Source organism: Dipodomys merriami, unplaced genomic scaffold, assembly GCF_024711535.1.
Source record: "Dipodomys merriami isolate MVZ:Mamm:240054 unplaced genomic scaffold, mDipMer1.0.p SCAF_8, whole genome shotgun sequence".
NCBI lineage: Eukaryota > Metazoa > Chordata > Mammalia > Rodentia > Heteromyidae > Dipodomys > Dipodomys merriami.
This window is the reverse complement of record NW_027206401.1, coordinates 49,185,173-49,206,255: the sequence shown is the minus strand read 5'-3', so window position 1 is coordinate 49,206,255 and position 21,083 is coordinate 49,185,173. Positions and strand designations below refer to the sequence as shown.

The following is a 21,083-nucleotide window of genomic DNA, read 5'->3' as shown; positions in this document are numbered from 1 at the left end:
AAAAAAAACTCAGGAAAAAATCCTGCAAGACATTTGAGGAAGTTGGCGGGCTGGTAGATGAACCCAGGCAATGCATGCAGGCAATGCATGCAACAATGCAAGCAGGCAATGCAAGCAGCTAGCAGTTGAATCAGCACAGAGTGACCTGAGTTCCAGACCACACCCAGGACTGTGAACTTAAATTTGACCTGAGGCTATGGTGGAAAAGATGGCCCTGCCTTAGTGGGGGGGGGGGCCTGATTTAGGTGTCTTCGGCCCAGCCCCCTACAGTGCTCCATTGCCCTTTAGCACTGGGACTGGTCTTCAAGCTCCCTAGGCCCTGTTCCCAGCATGCTTGGCTCCAGCCTGCCTCTGCCCTGAAAGCTACAAAGAACCATGCCCCACCGCTCCGCCCCGCCCTGCGAGCGCCCTAGGCCAAGCTCCAGCCCACTTGCCCCGCCCCGAACACCAGAAGCCCCGCCTCCAACTCTACGCCCCGCCCCGTGGCGCCGTGGCCCCTCCCTCGCCGCGTTCCAGCCGTGGAGCCTCGGCTGGCCCACCGGCGCTGACGAACCATGACGCCTCAATGGTTGCCTGGGCGCGGGGCGGGAGTTCGGAGTCGGTGGAGTGGCGGCTCTCTTCCTCTCACCTCTCCTGGGGACCTGGGGCTGTGACTGAGCATTGGCGGCCGTAGGGCCGAGAACCATGAGCGCTGGGAGCGCGGGCTGCTCGGCGGGACTACTGCTGGCCGTCGGCTGGCTGCTCCTGGCGGGCCTCCAGTCCTCGTGTGGGACCAACGTCACCGCTGCCATCCAGGATCCCGGTTTGGGCCCCGACGGCCAGGCGGAGGCCGACGGCGAGGGCGAGGGCGAGGGCGAGGGCGAGGAGGAGGAGGATAACGACACCGAGGTGGCCGAGGAGGTCCCGGTTGAGGCCGCGGAGGACGGTGAGGGCGGGAGGCTGCCTGGGTTGGAGGAGGCCTCTGTGGAGGCCCCGGGCCTGCCCTGGGTTCGGACAGTGAGGACCAGCCGCCACACGGGCAGCAGAGCTGGCTTGCACACATCAGCCCCCAGCGGACCCATTTCGTGCATGCTTAGCACCCTGAAGGAGGGAGGTGCTGATTGCTCCAGGCTGCAGTGGCAGAAACAAATAAGCACACTGTAAACCAACTGCTGCGGACATACTGTGTGCTTTGTTGGCTTTGGAGAAAGTTACACTGTTTGAAGGCATTGGAAGTAGCTTCCCTGGAGAGGGAATCGCTTTGATTCTGGTGGCATGCATTTATTCTCATCCCAGGGTAGAAGAATTCTTGTTTTTGTTTCAAGTTCTAAATTACTTGAAATCCTCTTCCTTTCCACATTTGCCCTTGGGAAAGGAGTTAAACAGAAAGCTGAATTCCCCTCACTATGGCGCATCTAGAAAGACCAGTATCTTTACCATCTCCCAGTTCTATGACAGCATGGTAGAGCCTCGACAGTTCAGCAACTTATATATTTAAATTCCGACAAAGGAATGGTGGTAATAGAAAATACCTCTGGAGTGATCCACTCCATGGGCATTGTTAGATGATAATGGTTAACATTAGGGACATACAGGGAGAATGAGCCTGTGCGGATACATAAATTTGCTTGGTACTGCTGGCTCATTAAGCAATAAACTTGGCAAGCTAGTGTACAAGTTATATTGATTAGTAACTCACATGCTGGTAGGTAAAATGTCAGTTACAGGCTTGCAGCCCTTGGAAGGAGGTTGATTCCCTTCCTCCATAAATGACCCAGCAGAGATTTCTTAATCTCCTTGATGTTCTTGTGCCCCTCAGTCTGTACATTGAGAGTGGGTGTGTGACAGTAAGCTTTTCTTTTCTTTCCTGATGACCCCCAGAGTATCAGAAAGAAATTAGCTATCTGAGGTTAATAGTGGGGTAGGTCCAGGTTTTTACTGCCTTGATAACATTACATTACAGACAGCTTGAAAAGGTCCTTGGCTTTGGAAATATGAGAAGAAGAAAACAGAATGACTGATAGCTATTATTTCCCTTTAGTCTGTAATGGAACAATTTTAGTATGAAACTGGTCAAGGGATACTTTTAGTTGTAAAATGCCATATATTATTTAGGCTATGCCCAGATAATGGAATGATAATGTCTTAACTTCAAGTTCAAATGTAGGTAAGTTACTTATTCTCTTAGTGTCTTCATGTCTACATTTGTGTATTGGAGAGAAGCTACTATACTCCTGGGATTTTTAAATGTGTGTTTTCTTGTGAGAAATACAGAACAGTAAACAATCAGAGGTCACATATCTGAATATTTCCAGAACCATGACTAAAACTTGCCAGCCCTTTTTAACCCTAGGCTAGTGCTCTACCACTTGAGCCACAGCACCACTTCTGGTTTTCTGGTTGTTTATTGGAGATAAGAGTCTCACAGTTTTTCCTGCCCGGGCTGGCTTTGAACCGCAGTCCTCAGATCTCAGACTCCTGAGTAGCTAGAATTACAGGCATGAGCCACTGGCGCCTGGCTTAAAAGACTTTTTGTACAGATTAACATAGTAAAACCTCAAAAAATATATGTCACCAAAGCTAGGAGATATATACCATACTGAGCAAAGTAATTCAAATGCAACTCAATGCTTAGCTGTTCAGCCTGAACCTGGAATGTATTGGTTTTGTAAATATACTTCTGGATTTCAAATACATCTGTAGTACATCTAACTTATCATTACTTTGGTTCTTGTCACATTTGTATTATTAAAACAGTACTTTTGAAAACTGAGAAGACACTTTGTTGAAAAGAATGACATTTTTTTGCTGCGTAATTGCAAAACATTTACATTTCCAGATTTATTAACACTGATTGGGATGATTAGTTGACTATGACACCCATTTTCTTTCTGTCACCCTTATATACATACCTCCCATTGCTTACTAAGCTTGTTAAATATTGGTGCATAAACATAAGAAGGAATGCCATCCACATACTTTTAGCAAAACAATATGATCCAGGTTATTGTCACATTTCAGGATCAAATCCATCCACTTGAAAGGTGTCTATGAATCTATAATTTTCACCTTTAGAATGCAATATTCTCTCATCAATTCTTAAGTTAGGGAAAATTTAGCCAGGACATTCACTTAACATAGCATCATTTCTCACAAAGATTTTTTTTCTTATATTATCAATTTCACATTATCTCTATCACCCAAAGAGTTGCTATCTGCCTCTGTATTCATCTTTATTTTTTTGTTCTGAGACCGGGACTCAAACTTGGTATCTGATGCTTCCACTGATTGGCTGGCTCTCTACCACCTGAGCCACAACTCCAACCCTTGTGGTCATTTTCTAATTTGTTTTCATACTTGTGAAATTTTTTTTCTGTCAATTTTGTTTCTTTTTGCCATTATGTGGAAAAATGAAAGGTTCTGAAATCTCAACTTTATGTGGTGAAAACCAGACTAGGCTGTGAAGAAGGTGTCTGTAGGCACTTTCAAAATACCTTAAAGGTAATATGAAGCAATAAGAAAAGACAGACTAATGTAATTGTCCTGGTTCATTTCATAATTACATCATTCTAGGCAATTCCAGTCATTCTCAATTTTATTATTTTAGACTTTTTAAAACATAACTTGGAAAAATTGAGATTCAATCAAAAGTTAATTATGGATTATGAATAAATTGTTTCAAAATAAAAAAATCACATTCTGTTAGATTTATATCCTTATACTATTTTTACATCTTAAATAACTTTTAAAATGTGTTTTATAACTTTTATATCAATATATCCTAAGATTTATAAATGCATAATTACAGTAGAGAATGACTTTTATTGAGTATTATCATATAAAAGTACAAAACTACATTTTCTTTCATTCTAATAAAGAATAGTCATTAAGTAAGCTTTCATATAATCTCCAAAAAATGATCAAAGATCATCATTGCTCCCTGATGATAGGTAATAATACTTATACTATATTAATATATTATGTATTATGTAATACAGTATGTATTAATAGTTACACAGATGCCAGTGGCTCATGCCCATAATCCTAGCTCTCAAGAGGTTGAGATCTGAGGATCACAGTTCAAAGCCAGGCAGGAAAGTCTTGTGCAACTCTTATCTCCAATTAATATCACACACACACACACACACACACACACACACACAATTGTGCAACTCTTATCTCCAATTAATATCACACACACACACACACACACACACACACACACACACACACACACACACACACACACACACACACACACACACACACACACACACACACACACACACACACACACACACACACACCCCAGAGCTACAAGTAGAGTTGTGGCTCAAGTGATAGAGCATTATTCTTGAGCAAAACAAAACAAAAACCCTCAGGGACAGTACCCCCATCCTGAGTTCAAGCCTTAAGACTGGCACAAAATAAAAAAAGTTACAGTGTGGGGTCTGGGTCTAGAACTGAAGAGAACATTCCAGAATGTGGCTAGAACACAAAGAATGGGTCATCTCCTGCCTCATTGTGGACAAAGGCTTTTAACATATAGTTTAAAACTCATTGGAGTTTTAGAAAACCCTCTAGTGAACTCATTGTTGAGGCTCTATTCATTTTTGCAAATGTTCTTCGATAAATTAAGATAACACATACAGTATTTTTGGATAGTTCCCTTCTCAGCTCTCTATATGAGACTTTTATTTCTCAATGCCTAAGATTTACTTTTGTTAGTTTTACCCATTCTTTCATTCTTTGTTTTTTAGGTCCAGACTTTTATCTTGAAAGTTGTTTGGTAACTTTCCTGATTTTGCAGGACCCTAAATTAAGTAGCATGATATCAGGGTTCTTTTTTTGGGGGGGGGTCCGGTCATGGGGCCTGAACTCTGGGCCTGGACGCTGTCCCTCAGCTCTTCAGCTCAAGGCTAGCGCTCCACCACTTGAGCCACAGTGCCACTTCCGGCTTTTTTTCTTTTTGCTTATGTGGTGCTGAGGAATCGAACCCAGGGCCTCAGGCATGCAAGGCAAGCGCTCTACCACTGAACCACCTTTCCAGCCCTCAGGGTTCTTTCTCAGGCCATTAATACAAAGCTGAGCAGGAGAGAACTTGTGACACACCAATCCTACCACATTGCTGTTAACCAGTTAATTAGCATCTGTGGATCTTACTCTTTATCCAGTTACACATCAAATTTTATTGACATTCATATCATATTTTTTCCTTTTTACTTATTCGGATTTAATGAGAAATATTGAGGATGAAATGCCACAGTGAAATCCAATTCTGTAGGGTTCCAATTTTAAAAAATCATTGAATGCCTTAATGGACACTCAGTGCATCAAAGAACATTAAAGCTTGAAAGGAACTTCAGGGATTATCTAATTCAATCACCTAGCTTTTTCTGGGAGGAAACTCAGATTAGGAGAAAGTTCCCAAAGTTACATAGGTAGTGAATAGTAGAGCTGATTGACAAATGGTTTTTGAAGAAGAGGTTATGATAAAACTGAATCCACCACTCAGTCTCTTATACATGTTTCCTTTGCTCAGAATTTAGCTTTTAACATCTGTCTTATAATGTGTTACCTGTAAGTATTTAAACATTTCAAATATAAAAATATCAATTCAAGCTGGGTGGCTGTGGCTCACACCTGTAATCCTAGCTACTCCAGAGTCTGAGATTTGAGGATTGCGGTTCAAAGCCAGCCTAGGCAGGATAATCTGAGACTCTTAGCTCCAATTAACCACCAGAAAACCAAAAGTGGCACTGTGGCTCAAGTGGTAGAGTTCTAACCTTGAGCTGAAGAGTTGAGGGACAGGGACCAGGCCCAGAGTTCAAGCCCCATGACCGACCAAAAAAAAAAAAAAGTCAGTTCAAAAGTGGCACATCATGGTAGACAAAGCCAAGTATATTGACTGACTTGTATCAAGAGCCTACTGTGTATTCGTGATACTGTATTTAGTGCTTGAAAATACAGAATCAAGTGTTTCTGAAACTGCAGATTTGTAACAATTAAAATAGGAAAAAGTCTAAGTAACGTATGAAATTGAGAACTATAAAATGAATATGAATTTGGTAATTATTGTATCTTAAATATGTTATGATACTAAACAATTTGCAGAATACTTTCATCATGTTAGGTTAATATGTAAACTCCATATATATATGCAAATATATGTGTATGTATATATTCTTTTTTTGTGCCTGTACTGGAGCTTGAAGTCAAGGCTCTGATTACTCCCTTTCTCTTAAGGCTAGTGTTCTACCACTTGAACCATACCTCTACTTCAAGCTTTGTGCTGTTAACTAGAGAACAGAATCTCTCAAATTTGTCTATTGGAGTTTACTTGAACCTCAGTCCTCAGATCTCAGACTCCTGAGTTACTAGGATTACCAGCAAGAGCTAACAGTTCCTGGTTGTGTAATTCATAATATAGCAAATGAGATGAGTAGTTATTTCCAAATTTTACAAAGGGTTAACTAGGTCTGCCAAAGCTGAATTAATTTGTTCACACTCTTCACAACTAATTATTGGTAGGAGCTCTTTAGACTTTATTTAGACTTCACGTTTAGTATGTTTTTCCATGTAATTGGTTGCCCTGTGATAAGTCTTCTAAAAATTGTCTTCTGATTCCGCATTTTATACTTTTTCTAGTGAGCTTTCAGGACTAATCCAAATTATGAAGACTTAATTATTTACAATAGATGATAGAATTCGTGCCAAACTTCATTTAGAACTAAGAATATTTAGCTTTTTGAGTATATATTTCTAGATTATCCTACTAAAAAAAGTATTCAAATAAATTCTCAGAAATATTTAAATTGATCATTTTTACCTTGAAAATAAGTAAAACATTCTATAACTTTTATAATTTTAATTTTATGTGTACCTATTACAAAGACTGCTTTTTTAATGGAATTTTGTGGTGTGTGTGTGTACGTGTGTATGTGCATGCACATGCGCATGTGTGTGTGTGTGTGTGTGTGTGTGTGTGTGTGTGTGTGTGTGTGTGTGTGAGTGGGTGTTAGGAAATTGAGACAAGAAAAAAAAGAGTTTCTAAAATGGAAAGGAATTTTTGTGTTTATCTGGATTATTTTAATGGTAAGAAAATTTGGCAAAGCTTTACTGAATAAGAAAACAAGCAGGCAAGAAGGTAAGCAGCAGACCGACAAGCAGAAAGGCAAAGGTACAACTCTTAACAGAGTGGGTACTCGTTTTTTCTGACTTTTAATAGGATTTTAACTCACCATGTATGAATTTATGAGGAAAATAAACTAAATTATATAACATTATTTAAATGCAAGCTTTCCTTGCAGGTTATTTCCTACCTTCATGAACTTTAAATATCTAGGCTGCTTTTGATTTCAATAATAACAGTGAATGTGGGAGGAACAGTATTTTTTACTTGTTTTGCTGGCTTAAGTAGAAAAAGACATATCTACTATCTCTATGATAAATATATCCTTTATCTCCAAGTAGGAGGTTTTCTCTTTGAAAAGTTTTCATATTACTGAATAATGTATCTTTACACTTTAGTTTCGAACAAGACAATAATCAAAGAAGTAGAATTCGGAATGTGCACAGTCACGTGTGGTAAGTAGCATAGATGAATAACTCATCGTAAAGTCAGGGGAGGTACAAACAGATAATGTGGCAATTGTTTGTCATTTTCTTACTTCTGTTCATCTCTCATTGTATTGTATGTCTAATATCGGCAACACTTGGTTGATTGCTTTAAAAGGTAAGATATTTTCAGTTCTTAACCCCTAAATTTTATTTTAAGCCAACTCCCTGTTATTTTTTGGCACTGTTTTTTTAAAGCTGTCTTCACTAAAGTAAAATTTTCTCTGTCTCACAGATGTTCAGAAAATGAGAGATTTTTCCAATGCATCTCACAGATGTCTTCCCACATACTGTGTTGGCAAATCTATCAAGAAATATGCTTATTTGCAATAGCCCATTCCAAATTCTCAGTTTCTCCCATTTGTATGTCTCATGTCTTAGAGAAAAGAGCTGTTGGCTTTGTGGGGAAGATAATATTATAAAGAACATGGCTTACTTTGCTCATTCAATGGCTAGAAATTGAACATAAACTCTCTCACATGGGGTTAGGGCTGAATCTATGTATGTTATAATAGACTAGAGCATCTCAGACTCAAATATATACACTAAATGCCTGAAGGGTTTGTTAGAACAGATTGTAGGGCCTACCAGAGTTTCTGAATACTTGTATTGGGCCTAAGAATTTGCATTTTTAACAAGTTTACAATGAAGCTTAGATTTCTAGTTAGAGAACCATCCTTTGATAATACCTGCTGTGCAGTGGGGTTGAAGAAGATAACAGATAATTTACAAATGAAATTAATTTTATCTTACCTTGAATCAGCCTTAGAATATCTCTGAAGATCTAGATCAGAATTTTTTAGTTGCAGTAACTGATATTGTTGTTTATTATTTAAAAGCCTGCTGTAGATACTATTTATCACTTAAGTGATTTATAATTTATCACTTAACAAGTGATAAATAATATCTACAGTGACTACAAGTGACTTTTTCAGTTGTTTATAAAAGATATCTTTATCTTTGCTTACTGTGTATCTGGTATTGTATGTGCTGGAGATACAGTGAACAAAACAAACAGCTCTGCCATTGAATAAGAAATATAAGGGGTTTTTTGTTATTATTTTTTTGGGTCATGCCTCTAACCCTAGCTACCAAAAAGGCTGAGCTCCAGAGGTAGAGGATCATGATTCTTTCAGCCTAGGCCAAAAAAATCCCAGGATCCTGTCTCTCACCCCACAAAAGCAGGGTTGGAGGAGTGGCTCAAATGATAGAGCACCAGCTGAAAAAACAAATGAAATAAGCATGAAGCCAAAAAAAAAAAAAAGAGAGAGAAGTGATACACACACACACACACACACACACACACACACACACACACACACACACACACACACACACACACACACACACACACACACACACACACACACACACACAAATTTTTTTTTGTTGTTGTTGTTCCTATCCTGGGGCTTGAACTCAGGACCTGGGCACTGTCCCTGAGCTTTTTCTTGTTCAAGACTAGCACTCTACCACTAGAGCCACAGTTCTATTTCAGCTTTTTTGGTAGTTGATTGGAAAGAAGAGTTTCATGGACTTCCTTGTCCTGGCTGTCTTGGAGACCACAATCCTCAGATCTCAGACTCCTGAAGGAGTAGCTAGGATTACAGGCATAAACCATCAGTGCCTGGCAATTAATGTATATTTTAGCAGTGTCACACAAACAATATTTAAAAGATATAATATGTCAGATAAGTTCTAAGGAAAAAAAGCAAGGAACACGATGTTATATATCTAAAATATTTCTAAGCTTCTCAATTTGTATGTAGAAAAAAAATGATGTAGTAAAAAATGCTAATTCACTCCTAAATGTTCATCAAAAGTTTTCTTTTATATCTACGTAAATTTTTGGGTGTCACTTGTAGAGTCTCACACCTATGCTCATCTTAATGAACAGCATTTGGCTAAATAAGCACATAAAGCACTTGCTTGGAAACTATGTCTTGCAGAATAAGGCTGTGCCACTTTCATAAGTTCAAGTGGAGCAATACTTTAGCCATTCTTAGCCTTCTCTTATAATCAAATGACACATTTCCCCTCTTATCCTTCTATCTCCTTATTGCATGAGGAGTCTCCTTGGGACTCAGAGTGTAGGCCGCAGAGCACCTGCATCAGCATTGCTGAAGAACTTCTTAGAAAGGTGGCATTTTAGATTGTTCAAGACAGACTGAGAACCCACCGTTTAGTAAGGTTTCCAGGTGATTTGAGTTTCTCATAACTTTGAGAAGCACTGTTTTCTGTTTGTTACTTTAACTCAGTAGTGACTCAGTGTAGTCCTCAACCTTTCTTTCCTCTGAGGATAGGTTTTATGATTAATGTCTTATAAAGACTGAAAAAGGAATCTGATAGACAAGAAACCAGGGTGGTTTCTTCCTGAGCCTGTGACTGAAGTCTTATCAGTGGCTCATCCAGCATTTTGCCATTTCCCATAATTCTGGCAATGAAAGACAATTCATTGGAGCTTTAGAAATCAGTAAAGATCTGATTTCTCATTACCTAAGTGTGTGACAATTCTAAAGACTTATATTACTGGAAATAGAGATTTGGTTATTAATAGGTTATCCTGTCTATATTTAATACAGAGACTATGAATCTAAATATTAGAAAGCATCATTTATGGTAAAAGATGATATTGAAATTTCCTCCGAAGCTCCACTCTCAACTCCAGAAAATTCCATGATCAGATAAGTTTGGGAAATCCTGTGTATTTCATCCATCTTATTTTATTGGCTATAGGAAGCACATCTTAAGTACTCTAAAAAGGAAAACTTATGCCAATTAACTTATTATATACCACAATTATAAGTGTATTCTGATTTTAAAGATGTTGAAATGTAAGATTTTTTTACACATTAAATCAATGAAAACATACATAACATATTAATTTATTAGCTTTTTAAAAGTGTCCAAAAGCTTCTGTAGAAAGAGATCCCTTTATTTTTTTTAATATACCATTTTCAAATGTATGTATGATCCTGGAATCCTTTTTCTTAGGATAAAAACCATAGGAATTTTACTTGAGAAAATATTGTTTTATGAAATAGTTCACAATGAGATGCCTAAGAAAATTCTAAATGCCATCCTCCTGGATTTAGGAATTTGATTTCTGATCTTAAAAGTCTCAACAAGAAAAAAGAAAAGAAAAAGAAAGGAGATGAGAGGAAAAGAGAAACGGAGAAGAAAGAAAAGGAAAGATAAAGCCAGACTCTAGCGGCTCACGCTGGTATTCTAGTTACTCAGGAAGCTGAGACCTGGAGGATTGTGGTTCAAAGCCAATTCAGGCAGAAAAGTCCACAGGACTCCATCTCCAGCTAGCCAGCAAATAGCCAGGATAAAGATGTGTGGCTCAAGTGGTAATGCCAGCTGGTACCAGGGGGGAAAAAGATAAGATGGACAGACCTGGATGGGAAGCTAAGACCCTCTGTAATTAGTTTTCTTTTAACATATGCCTTCTTTACCAAAGGTGTTGGTATTAGAGAAGTTATACTAACAAATGGATGCCCTGGAGGTGAATCCAAGTGTCTTGTTCGGGTAGAAGAATGCCGTGGACCAGTAGACTGTGGGTGTAAGTTGGACTCCCTATTGAAGATTGGAGTGTGACTGAGGGGACAAGTTTACTCTGGGAAAATATTCTCAACCTCTGATTGCCACTGAGTACAAGGAGACAATTGATATTTTGAAAAGGAACCATCAGCCGGGCACCCGTGGCTCACGCCTGTAATCCTAGCTACTCAGGAGGCTGAGATCAGAGGATCCTGGTTCAAAGCCAGCCCAGGCAGGAAAGTCCATGAGTCTTTTATTTCCAATAAGCCACTCTAAAAACAGGAAGTGGCGCTGTGGTTCAAGTGGCCCTTCCTTGAGCTGAAGAGCTGAGGGACAGTGTCCAGACCCAGAGTTCAAGCCCCATGACCGACCAAAAAAAAGAAAAGGAACCATCAACATTTATTTAAATTCCCATTCATTTTTAGAGAGGCGAAGTTCTGGCAAACTTTCTACTTGCTTTATGTTTTTCAGTTATGTTAAAAGTGTCATGAACATATCCTTCATAATACACTGAAGTATTCAGGGTTCGTGGTTGAGTTTGTCCTGTAGTGAAACACTCTGGATGGTTTAGTCATTGTACTTTATTGGTAGATTGGTAAACCTTAAACTGGGGACTGTGAGGTTTGTTCTGTATTAAATTATGTTAATTCTTTTTTTTGTTGTTGGTCATGGGGCCTGACCTCTGGGCCTGGGTGCTGTCCCCTCAGCTCTTCAGCTCAAGGCTAGCACTGTACCACTTGAGCCAAGCACCACTTCCAGCTTTTTCTGTTTATGTGGTGCTGAGAAATCAAACCCAGGGCCTCATGCATGCAAGGCAAGCACTCTACCACTGAGCCACCTTCCCAGCCCTAAATGATGTTAGTTCTGACATTGCAACATTTCTAATATGTTTTTCTAACCAGTCAATTGGAAATTACTAGCAAGTCACAAAGTTTATTGTAACAGATCACAAAGTCAAGTGCTTTTATTTCTGCTCTAAATGTATTCTGAATAAAAAATGGAGAGCAGTAGAGTCCCCTTAACTGATTCTTTTGATGTTCTTTGTACCTGTTGCTTCTGATCTCCCCTACACTTACTCCCAACTCTAACGTTTGGAGTAACTTCTAGCATAGAATTGATTCCTAAAAGTGAGGCTTTATAAAAGTACTATTTGTGTAAAGCAATTTTATACACGTTAGTATTTATGTTTTTAACTTTTCCTTTTTTTCTTTTCAGGGGGTAGACCAATTTCAGAAAGTCTTGAAAGTGCTAGACTGGCATGTATTCATGTATCTCCTGTAAATCGTTTCAAATATGTGTGGAAACTTCTAAGGCCAGACCAAGTAAGTAATGGATGCATTTATAGTCTGCTGTTTTCTAGAGAGTGAAAAAAATTGCTTCACAGTTCTGTTGAACCCCAGACAACTCTTTTTTAAAATTAGTTTACATAAGTCATGGAAAAGGTTCATTATTAATTACGTACATGTTTACAATGTATTCTAATCAGTCTTGTTTCCCTTTCCCCTTCCAAATTTCATCATATTTTACTGGTCTATTTTCATATATTCAAATCATTTACTTTGACTATATTCATTTCTTTTATTCTCCTTGTTAGGTCAACCCCCCTCCACTTCTATTCACCCCTTAAAACTGCCTGTTCAGATAATTCTTTTAAAAAGCAGTTTGAAAAATGATGTTAAAAGTTATACAATTTTATTTTTTATTGGAATTCAGAACTTTCATTATTTAGAAAGATTAAAACTTCCCATGTGTCTTAGGGTTAGTTATATGCAGAACTTAAATATATCCATTTTATATGAAGGATTCTATTTTGGAAGCAAAGTTTTCATTGGTTTATGTAAGAGTTGTATAATAACAACAATAGCAATCATTAAAAGCTTTTGAGGGTCTAGACCAAAGCCAAGTGCTACAGTCTCTTTTGATATACATAGCAACCCTGAAGCATTTTGTAGAATTATTCCATTTGATGGATAATTGAGAAGTAAATGGTAACTTGCCAGTGGTAAGGTGTAAGGTTGGTATCTGAAGTCTGGATTGTCTGATTCCAAAGTCCATGAGCAGGTGCATAATTAATTGCATACTAGGCTAAGAGAATCAGTAGTACTTCTTATGCTAAGGGAAATAAGTTGTCTCCTGATGTTAATATAGTGAAGAGCATTGATACTTTGTTATTTTTTTTAAATAGCAACCTGTTATACTTACAAATGATTCAGCAGTCCTAGAAGTAAAAAGAGATGTTCATCCTATGGCTTTCGAGTGTGAAACCCTGGAGAATGGTGAAATAATAGCAACAATTAAATTCACAGTCTATACAACAACTGGTAAGTGTCTGGCCAGCCTTGGTTTACCAGCTTCAAATTAGTAGCTCTGGGCTAGAACTAGTATAGGAATTTTTATTACTAATAAGTTCCCAGATGAAACTGATCATTTAAAGTCAGTCCTTGAACTTGAAATATATCCTAATATTTACTTCCACCATACTCAGTCAAAAATGGATATATAAAATTCTCAGGAATGTTTACAAGAATTTTGGTGTAGAAAAGTATAGTTAAGAAATGTGAAGTCAGCAATTTTCTTTAAGAAGTTTTAAAGATACTTTCTGATATAGCAATAGTTTTTGATGTATATTACAAGATGTAAATCTTGTCCTAAACATAATTTTACATATTATAGATTATGTTCTCTGATGAGATCAATCTGTGTGTCCATCCTTGCATTTAATCCATGACATTTTCTACATTCAAATAATTACTTCCTTTAGTTTAGATGTTCTTAACTGTTTTTAGTATTGTCATCTTTGTTGTAGGGTATTTGGCTACAAGTCTTTTGAGAATCCAACCAACCCTATGGAGGCTTCTCCAGAAAATTGTTCACATATATAAGCATGGCAAAAATGATGCATATGCTGACACTAGGGCTTGATGGGGCCTAGGTACTGTCCCTCAGCTTTTTTGCTCAAGGCTAACAGTCTATCACTTGAGCCACAGCTCCATTTCTGGCAGTTTTGGTGGTTAGTTGGAGATAAGTTTCACAAACTTTCTTGCCCAGTTGGCTTTGAACTATGTCCTCAAATCTCAGCCTCTTGAATAGCTACATGGCATGAGCCACTGGCACTTTACACACACACACACACACACACACACACACACACACACACACACACACACACACGCACGCACGCACACACACGCACGCACGTGCACACACACGCACGCGCGCGCATATTTGAAGGTACTGGGGATTGAGTTTAGGGCCTCATACTTGAAGACCTTTATTTCCTGATTATTTTCCAGGTAGAATGTGGCTTTATGCCTGCATTCCTTGGGTTGATAGGTACATACCACAGTGTCCAGACACTGGTTGAGATGGAATCTTGCTAAGTTTTATGACTAGGCTGACTTCAAGCCTTGTTCTTCAGCCTCTCAAGAATTGAGCCACAATGTGTTATTGAGGCTACGTGTCAAGAATGATATCTAATTTTAAGGATTTCTTGAAGTTATTTCTGAACTCCACATAAAGATCTTCTGCTATTGTCTAGCAATAGCATATCACCACCTAATATCCTTAATTAAAAGGAAATCAGAGTTAATTATTTGGGGAGACTAAAACAAACAAAAAACAACTAAGTGAAGCATGACTCAAGCCTGTAATTCCAGTTAATTGGGAGGTAGATATGGGGGATGATTGTTTGAGGCTAGTCTAAGCCTAAAAATTCACAAGACTCGATCTCAACCAGTGTCTGTGTATGGTGGTGGGCACCTTTAATTCCTAAAGGCACAGGGAAACATAAGTAGGAAGCCCAGGCTAGCCTGGCCATATCTTATTTTGAAAAATAGCTAAGGCAAAAAGGAGGTGGAGACTCTTCAAATGATAGAATACCTGCCTATCAAGCTCAAGGCCCTGGAGTCAATCCCCAATACCACCAACAAACAAATAAACAAAAAACTACTTACTATTGAAACTTTGTGAGTAGCTTTAGTGAGCAGCTTAAAAAAAACAAAACAAAAACAGCATCTTTAAACAACAAAAACAGCATCTTTATGATTCAAGCTAATGACCACTCTGACTGCTGACATATCTGTTGTTATAAAAAAAAAAAAAGATTAGTAGAGCCGGGCACTGGTAACTCATGCTTGTAATCCTAGCTACTCAGGAGACTGAGATCTGAGGATCGTGGTTCAAAGCCAGCCTGAGTAGGAAAGTCTGTGAAACTCTTCTCTCCAATAAACCACCAGAAAACCAGAAGTGGCGCTGGTAGAGAACTAGCCTTGAGCTGAAGAGCTGAGGGACAGCACTCAGGCCCAGAGTTCAAGCCCCACGACCATCAAAAACAAAAACAAAATGATTAGTAGTAGCTGGGACTGGTGGCTCATGCCTGTAATACTAGCTACTCAGGAGGCTGAGATCCAAGGATTGCAGTTCGAAGCCAGTTTGGGCAGAAAAGTCCCTGTGAGACTCTTATCTCCATTAACTACCAGAAAACCTGAAGTGGAACTGTGATTCAAAGTGACAGAGTGCTAGCCTTGAGCAAAAAGAGTCTCAGGGACAGTGCCCAGGCCCTGAGTTCAAGCCCTACAACTGACAAGAAAAAAGAAAAAAGAAAAAAAAAGATTAGTAGTAAAAAAGGTAAGAAGGGTAAAAGATGAGCAGAATATTATCATATGTAAAAAATATCTCAGTCTGCCCTAGTGTATGATATTAAATGTGCATGTATTATTCTTGGACTTTGTCCCCTCTGCCTGATCCCTAGTGTGATAGTTCAGTCATCTTGTGGTTAGAAAGGGATATATTAAAAAGGGGTTGGGTTTGCTGGTGTGTAAAGCTAGAGGCTGGAAACCAGAGCCTATATGCTCATTGTTTATTGAGAAAGCAGCCTAGGACTGGACTTAGTACATGCATTAGTTAAGAGATAAAATGTTTTCAGAATGCTTTTGTATCTATTATCTATTTGTTTAAAAAAATTATTATTGGGCTGTGCTCATGCCTGTAAGCTACTCCGGAGGCTAAGATCTGAGAATCACAGTTCAAAACCAGCCTGTGTAGGGAAGTCCATGAGATTCTTATCTCCAAAAATCCAGAAGTAGAGCTGAGGATCAAGTGGTAGTGCAGTAGCCTTGAGAAAAAAAAGCTCAGAGACAGTGCATAGGCCTGGAGTTCAAATCCCAGGATCAAAACCAAACCAAACAAAAAAGATAATTGGAGCACCACTATAGTAGATCTTTTTGGCTATTTAGACACCAAACAACTCTTTTTGGTTAGAAATGATCACATAATATGGCTTGAAACAAATATTTAATTGAAATATTTTAAGGCAAAAATAGTTTACTTAATGAAAAAATCCATATCCATTCCTTTGTAGGTTTTCATAATTTAATACCTTTACTATGCTCTTCCTCCTCTCCTTCCCAAAGATACTTGAAAATCCTAAGCTCCCAGTACTCAAAAAATGGATGTTTTTGAAAGCAGAGTCATGGTAGATGTAATTACTTATGATGAAATAATACTAAAGTGGGATGGCTCTTAATCCAATAGGGCAGCTATCCTTCTAAGAAGAGGGAAATTCGGAAGAGGTGGAGGTAAATGACTGCATGAAGGGGAAAGAAGGCCATGCGAAAGCCTAGGGGCAAGAAAGACACAGGCATATGAAAGGAGAGGCAGAAGTTGGAGTTATGTACTACATACCAAAGGGCGTGTGGGGCTCCAAGAAATGGGAGGGGTGACAAGGATCCTCTGCTATAATCTTCAGAAAGGGAACATGGCTTAACCAACAATTTTTCCCTACTTCTAATTTCTAGAACTATGAAATAATAAATCTCTGCTGTTTGCAATTCACCCAGTTTATAGAACCTTGTTATGGTAGCCCTGGGAAGCTAACATATACATAAGCTTTGTTAATCTAAAAAGGAAGGGTATTGAAATTCAGCCTATTTTTCTTTAGAAAATTTCAATAAGAAATCCAATCTTTTTTTCTTAGATATGAAAATGGTCTTTGTGACCCTATTGACTATTGTTATGGTGAACTAAAATCTTTATTCCCTTCGTTCTCCAACCTTTGCCGGGCAGTGAATAAGTACAAATGAATTTTTCCTTTCTCTTCAGGTTTTAGTTCTAAAAATGTCTTGTATTTAGTCACTTCTCTAAATCTAAAATAATTTTAAAATAAAAAGATTGAAAAAAATCTGTCAGAATACAAATATTTTGGTGTAATTTCTGTTATACTTGGGTCCAGCTAATAAAATTGTTAGATTGAGTTTATAGTTCTAGAATTGCTAAGGTGAATGGAGAGAGAATCCATATTTAGAGGGGGGAAAATGTAGAGACATAAACTGTTGAGATTTGTTCACACAGGAGACCACTTCTGATAAGAGGTACTTACCAGTTTGAATACAGTCAAAATAGCATGCACAAGTCATTAAGCCTCTTGGACCTTGCTTTACTAACCTATATAATATGATATGGTCCTTTATTGTATGATTATCTTTATGAGTCTAGAATTTGATGACCAAAAGAGCTAAGAGAAAGTTATGTAATTCACAAAATAATTAGTACTTGTTGTCTTTCCACTATCTATAGTGTACCCAATCAGTCACACATGCATATTATAGATAGCTTTCTTTCTTTAATAGACTTATTTGTAAACAGAGCAGAAAGAGCTAGGACAGAAATGATTGAGTAGAAATATATGAAGGTTTATATGGAAAACAATGAGCGTCTAACCTATCTTCTATCCTATACAAAACTTAGAAATGTATCCTAATCTTAAGTGTAAAAGTTAAAACTCAAAGCTTTAGAAGGAAGCAATAGACAATCTACATGATTCATTGTAGGCAAAAATTTCTTAGACAAAATTCAAAACAATCACCATAAAAGGAAATATTGAATGAATTAGACTTCATCAAAATTAAAGTCAATCATTTGGAAAATAAATAAGACAAAATATGGGAGAAATTTGTAAGACACATAGCCAGAACTATCGGTTTGAGAAAGATCTCACAGATTTTTAGAAAACTAAGTAATACCACCCTGTGACCCTAAATTTCATTTATCCAAGAGTGAAAATGAATATTTACCAAATGACTTGAATGGGATTCTTCACAAGGTTTTATTACTAATAGCCTAGCCCACAATTGATATAGCCTAGGTATCCATTAGGGGTAAAAACAAACTGTAGAAATACTCTTCAGAGCAAAAATAAATTAAGATATCTATAGATTAATATAGACCTACAGATAGATCTGTCTACCTATACAAACATCTATATATCCATATCTATCTATGTATTTATATCTATATCTGTATATAAATGCTATAGTTTCAGAGCTAGGTATAACTCAGTGCTAGAGTGCTTGCCTAATATGCCTAAAACACTGGCTTTTTTCAGCTCAGGAAAACAAACAAAACCACCCAAACCTGTAGTTGCATATAACAGTATAGGTGAATCTCTTAACAAATAATGCTATGTAAAAGAAGAAAAGCCCATACATGAAAGAGCCCATCATGAGCAGGGTGCTGGAAGCTCACTCCTATGATACTAGCTACTGAGGATGCTAAGATCTGAGGATTGTGATTCGAAGCTAACCTGGGAAGAAAGGCATAAGACTCTTTCCTCCAATTAACCACCAAAAACCTGGAAATGAAGTTGTGGCTCAAGTGATAAGGGACTAATCTTGAGTGAAAAACCTAAGGCAAAGCTTACAGGCTTTGAGTTGAAGACCCACAACAGGCGTGTGCACGTGTACACACACACACACACACACACACACACACAATAAGATTGCATAGTGTATGTTTCCATTCATATGAAGTTTTGGAATAGGCTAGACTGATCTGTGATGGAAAAGAACAGGAGTAGCTGTGCCTGGAAGGTAGGGTAAGGATTAAGGAAGAGGGGCTTTAAGGGAACTTTCTGGGGTATGGTAATAATCTGTCCTGACCTGAATTTGATTACATAGTGGGTTTGCATCTGCCAAAACAAAATAAATGGCATTAAAGATCTTTGTGCAGTTCATTATGTAGAATTTTTACCTCAACAGAAAAAGAAAGAATATTGTAATATTATGTTCTAGCTAATGATATGCCTGATGACGAATTAGGGAAAACAAGGGGGAGTATGCAGATGTCTTCAGATGTAGAAATGCATGAAAATGTGAACCCATAAATTAATGAGCTTCTAGAGAGCTGGATGGAGAAAGAATGGAATACTGATGGAACTCTGTAGACAATGGTGATATAGTTGTCCATTGTCAAGTTCTGTCAATGGTTTTGCATGTTCAGGATACTTTGAACACAGAGTCCAAGTTAATTAATAATTTTTTTTCTACCAGTTCTTCCTGTTTTGTTTCCAGTAAAAATAATCGTCAGGTGTGTGAATTTTCTTTAGAATTGCAGATGAGAAGATTAAGCCGACCAGACACTGATGCAGTGTTAGTTTTTGTGCTAACCATAGGAGTCATTATCTGTATATTTGTGATCTTTGTATTGATCTTCATTATTATAAATTGGTAAGTGAACAGCTGTGATGCTCTGTCCCCTCTGAGAGACATCTTTATGGCCTCCCTCATCTAGAGAATTACAAAACTCTGTCCAGGGTATCTCCTATGTGTATCTTAAAATTCACTAACTCCCCTAATTTCTCCTGTGATTATCCTCTCTCCAGTGACCTCATCTCTTAGGAAGATACCTTTGAATTTCTTAAAAACAGTCTCATGACTTATTTCCATAGCCGACAGAGCTTTTAAATGCAATTTTTATAGTTTTACAAGTCAATTAATAAAACCACCAGTTTTTGAACGCATATTTGTGTTGTCCAGTTGTGGTTCTCACAACTTTAAAATGTGGCTACTTCAGTAACCTCTCAATTCACATATCTGAACAAATGTATCCATACCAATAGTACACTCTGCTAAGTGTGAGAATTTCTCTACAAAGCAGATCTACAAACTAGATGAATGGTGAATAAAAAGTGCTCCTTTATGTAGAAGAGATGGGTAGAAATCTCATGTCGTTTTTTGTTTTCATTTCATATTATTGTTTTTTTTCCTCTTTTGCTTTTTCCGCCAGGGCGGCGGTGAAGGCTTTCTGGGGGGCGAAAGCCTCTACCACTGAGATACATTCTGACATGAGTTCTGTGAGATACAAAGATTCGACATCACTTGACCAATCACCTGCAGAACTACCTGTACATGAAGATGATGCCTTAAGTGAATGGAACGAATGATGTATGGATGATAGATGACAAAGCAAAAATATCAGAACATATCAGATTCAATATTATAAAAAATATAAACTGAAATACTTTTGATAATTAATGTTGAAATAAATTCACCACCGTCTGGAGTTAATGCATTGTGAGGAATAAAAATGTTTTAATCAGTGCAGCTTTGTACTACAGTTATCAAAGACTGCTTGTATTTCTCAGCATTTGCCATTTCAGATAATACTTTGGGGACCTTTCCCTAGAGGTACACACAAATATTACTAATCACTTTGATTACTTTTAGGATCATTGCCTTTTAATTTGTAAATAAGAAAAATGTAATATAGAAGATGTCTTGGAGAAGGTAAAGGAGAATAAAGAATCTCTTTTCACACACAATTAGACCAATTATCAAGCAAGACATTAGATAATTTGATTCAATAGATTATCAAAATTATTTTTCATCAAAATTATTTTTAGAGGTTATTATAGTAGCACAAAATATATCTAATGTTTTCTGAATGAGTTTTAGGCCAACTTTATTACTGTTCTTATCTGATTTATAATACCATTTAGCTCTTTGCCCATCTCTACAGAAGACATTGTAAATGGGAATGTTTGATATGCTCCTCTCTAGTAGTCTATAGAAATAGACTGTGTTATGAAATTATCCATGTTTTCTGTTGCATGGCATTTGTGTTTGAGAGAAGCCAAGAGGAACTGCCTAGAAAATGATTTTGTTATCTTT

At 37.8% G+C, this 21,083-nt stretch overlaps 1 protein-coding gene across 1 annotated transcript; it reads left to right on the top strand.

Moving 5' to 3' along the window:
- Positions 1–619: 619 nt before the first annotated feature.
- On the top strand, positions 620–20,488 carry Spaca1 (sperm acrosome associated 1). Its single transcript, XM_070011075.1, has 7 exons — positions 620–925; positions 7,510–7,566; positions 11,060–11,161; positions 12,355–12,461; positions 13,325–13,460; positions 19,520–19,640; positions 20,200–20,488. Exons 1-7 carry the CDS (start codon positions 685–687, stop codon positions 20,354–20,356), a joined length of 921 nt encoding a protein of 306 aa, XP_069867176.1. The 5' UTR covers positions 620–684; the 3' UTR covers positions 20,357–20,488.
- Positions 20,489–21,083: the final 595 nt, after the last annotated feature.